The sequence below is a fragment of the Chrysochloris asiatica genome, unplaced genomic scaffold (genome assembly GCF_000296735.1).
Source record: "Chrysochloris asiatica unplaced genomic scaffold, ChrAsi1.0 scaffold00023, whole genome shotgun sequence".
NCBI classification, from domain to species: Eukaryota; Metazoa; Chordata; class Mammalia; order Afrosoricida; family Chrysochloridae; genus Chrysochloris; species Chrysochloris asiatica.
The window spans coordinates 10,812,931-10,816,615 of NW_006408541.1; the positions used below are offsets into that span (position 1 = coordinate 10,812,931).

Consider the following 3,685-nt stretch of genomic DNA (forward strand, 5'->3'; position numbering starts at 1 on the left):
TCCTTTCAAGTGGAGATTTCTCATCTCTGGAGATCTGGATGTGGTTCCGGTTTCTACCTATAGTTTTATGTATTGCAAAGGCTCCGCAAGAAGCCTCATTCACTGGGTTCGCTGTAGCCCCATTTTAGGTATTCCAATCAGTCATAGGCAGAAGACGGACTTAAAAGCCTTCTAGTGTGGTGTGCCTGACGATTCCTTTCTCTTCCTCTCCAGTGTCTATTCTATATTATAATGCAAGATTATAACAAGAAACCAAGATGAAAACAAAGAAACAAACAAACAAACAACAACAACAACAAAAAAGTCAAGCATCTTAACATGATTCCCCCCGCCATTCCAACTATGACTCAATCCCTGTATCTCACAGCCCTGCAGTTCCAAGGGTGTGCATGTATCGTCCTTTATCTCTGTCCCATTTAGCCTTTTCAAACATGCCCAATTGTTCTCCCATCTGCCCCTTTTCTCCACTTCCCTCTTCCTCCCTGTATATTGCCCCCATCCCGAGCACCCAAGCTCTCCTGTGTCTCACCCACCCTGCGCTCCACCCTCTCCCCTTCCCCCCACCCATCACCAACTTCCCAACAACCAACGAAGACTTCCCCCTGCCCCCTCTCCCAGGCTCACTTTTGTCCGTGTTGCACCATCAGTCTGGAATGTTCTTCCCTCATAAAGTCCCATGGCCCACTCCCTCGCTTCCTTTGTATCTCAGCTGAATGCCACTTCCTCCGAGAAGTCTTCTCAGACTACCAGTCCAAGGCAGCCCCATGCCTTCCCACTCCACTCATCACCCACTTCACCTTTTTCATCACATTTCTGTAATGACCTTGGAGTCCTTTAGGCACAGTGGACTAAGTTTTGGGCTGCTGACTGAAAAGTTCATAGTTCAAACCCTCCAGCCACTCCATGGGCGAAAGGTTCATCAGTCTGCTTTTATGAAGGTTTTGGCCTCAGAAACACCATGGGGGCAGTTCCACTCTGTTCTCTAGGGTCACTGTAAGTTGGAATCAACTTGATGGCAGTGGTTTCAGGTTTTGATTTTAATGACCTTTTATTTTATTTTATTACATTTCCCTCTTCTTAACCATTTCCCCTCTGGAATAAGATCATTTGAGTCCAGTTTTCAGCCATGTATCCTGGTTTTTTTTGTTTTTTTTTTGTTTTTTTTTTTGTGTGTGTGTATGTATTATCATGGTGTATTGGTTTGGAGGATGAATTGCTCACTGTCACTGAGATGTAGTTTTTCTTTAAGTTGTGACAAACAGTTGAACTTGACCACTGACGTTCATGGCAAGGGTTCTAGTCTAAACTCACTGGTTTGCTTGTTGATTGACTGAGACCTCCAAGTGGGATCTGTGTTCTAGTCACTGCTGTTCCCTTATGCCTGGTAGAAAGTCGGATGCGTGCATGCATGAGTGACAGGAAGAGGACGTTACGTCAAGGGCGAGTGGATGTACTTCTGGGGCTCTTGACCTGGTGCAACCCAACCCAACTTGGGTCTCTTTCCTGGGTTTGAGCTCTTTGTAACATTTTATTTAACAATAGTTCCACCTTGATAAATTCTACTTTCCTTTCTATTTTAAAAGCATCTTCTTTGAGTAGACTTAACAGGGAATTTCTGTTTTTTTTCCTTGTCTTCCTAACTTTATAAAGAGGGCACAAACAGGAGGGTTGGCTGGGTGGTATGGTCTTTGGCATTGTGTCTTTGTCTTTAGAAAACCCTGATGACCCTTAATGACACAGTGTGGGCTGTATGTGGGAGAGCCCATTGTTTTTCCATATCTTGGGTTACAGTATTTCTCGCGACAACCCGGTGAAGTCACTATTGGTATCATCATTTCACGGATGGAAAACACGGGGGCGCAGAGAAGTTTAGGAACTTCCTGAAAGACTCAACAGCCAGTGGGTATACAGATACAGCAGTGTGAAACTCAGGTCAGCCCAACTCAAGTCTTGAGTTGACTGAAGGAGAAAAGTCGTCCTGCTGGGCTGGCTCCCCCTTGTGGATGGAGGGGTCAAAGACAGCCCAGTCCATTCCTGGTGTCCACTGGTCAGCCTTGTGCCTCTGCACCCAAAATGATGACCATGCCTGTTGTCCATCCCAGGCCCGCTACGTCCAGGCCAAGCTGAGCGTGCACGACCGCTCCCTCAAGGTGGCCACTGTGATCGAGAGCTTGGAGATGGAGATGGAGCTGCTCTGCCTGACGGGTGTGGAGGACCAGCTGCAGGCCGATGTGAGGCCCACATTGGAGACCCTGCGGAATGCTGGCATCAAGGTAGGAGAGCCTCCTAGAACAGCCAGCCACATGGAGCTGCCCTTTCAGCACTATACTGGATGTGCCTTCAGCAAAGTATGAGCATCCCAGGGGAACAGAGAGTAAACGTGGGAAGGGAGTCCCAGTGAACAGTGACCTTCAGCTCTGTTTAGAATAGGCCACTCCCCCACCGTGTGCCTCTGTGGTGCTGGTCCTCTCCTGTAGGTGACTTGCTCATCGGTTTGCATCCGCTGGCTTATTCCTTAAGGCACTCAGCTCCGTGAAGGTGCGGCCCACACCTGACTTCTCCCACAGTACCTAGCTGTATCCAGACCCAAGGGCTGTGCGACATTCATTATAAAGTTGATGGTCAAGTATGAGAGTGGCTGATCACCCAGTAGACCGAACATCTAATTTGTGTTCTCTACTGTTGGGACCAAATATATACATCTGGCCTTTGTGGCTCTAGAAAGTCTGGAGTCTGTGAGAATTTGAAAGTCTATTTCTCGTATGTTCTATTTGGATCATGGTCCTTTACAGAACCCTTGATCAAAAAGTTCAGTAGTGGATGCATACACCTCACACCAAAGTTCTCCCCTGAAGTCTTCTTAAAACCAAACTAGTGTTCAGCTTCGCTAGGAAAACATGTCTGTCTTATGCACTGTACTCTTGGGAGAGTTACATATTTGGGGTCAGAGTGGCAGCAGGAACTCAAAATGTTAGAAGGAAATTGAAGAGTCAGTGAGTTTATGTGACTGAGGGAGGAAGAGTTCAGAAAAGGAGGGTGAGAATGTTTGTACACCTCCAAGGATGTAATAATGTCTCTGCATTGTACCTGCAGAAACAGTTGAATTGATGTTAAGTTTTGCAGTGTATACGGATTTCCCCCACTCTCTGAGAAAGTATGGCGCTGTAGAATAAGCACTGGACTAGTAACTGCAAGGTCAGTGAATCAAACCCACCAGTCACTCCTGGAAACCCTATATAGGGTCGCTGTGGGTCAGAACCGACTCAATGGCATGTACCAACAGCAGCAAGTCTCCATAGGCACAGTTCAAAGCTTGATGCTGAGATACTGATGGGGAAGGCATCAGTATGGGGGCACCATTCTTGTTTTGGGGGTGCATGCTAGCTCATTAATGGCTTGCTGTAAAACATACTGAACACTAGTTTTGCTTCTGACCTTTTTTTTTTTTAATTAAATGTTTTTATTTTGGATTGAGTGATAGTTTACAGGGCACATCATCAGCTTCACATTAAACCATTCATATGGCTTGTTTCATTACATTGATTATTATTATCCCCTCCATATATCATCAGTTAACAGTGTTTCTCTCTATCCTCTTTAGCTTTTTTTTTTTGGATGGGGGGGTACTTGCCTTTTTGGAATTTACAGTCTCGGCTTTTAGGGAAGGTTTTTACATTTGTCTGTG

General features: G+C 45.9%; 1 protein-coding gene across 1 annotated transcript in view; it reads left to right on the forward strand.

The window, feature by feature from the left end:
• The window catches only part of ATP9A (ATPase, class II, type 9A), a 175,200-nt gene that overhangs the window by 152,153 nt on the left and 19,362 nt on the right, over nucleotides 1–3,685 (forward strand). The window contains exon 18 of the mRNA XM_006839177.1: nucleotides 2,103–2,273. Coding sequence (XP_006839240.1) covers nucleotides 2,103–2,273 — 171 coding nt within the window. The remainder of the gene's footprint in view (nucleotides 1–2,102; nucleotides 2,274–3,685) is intronic.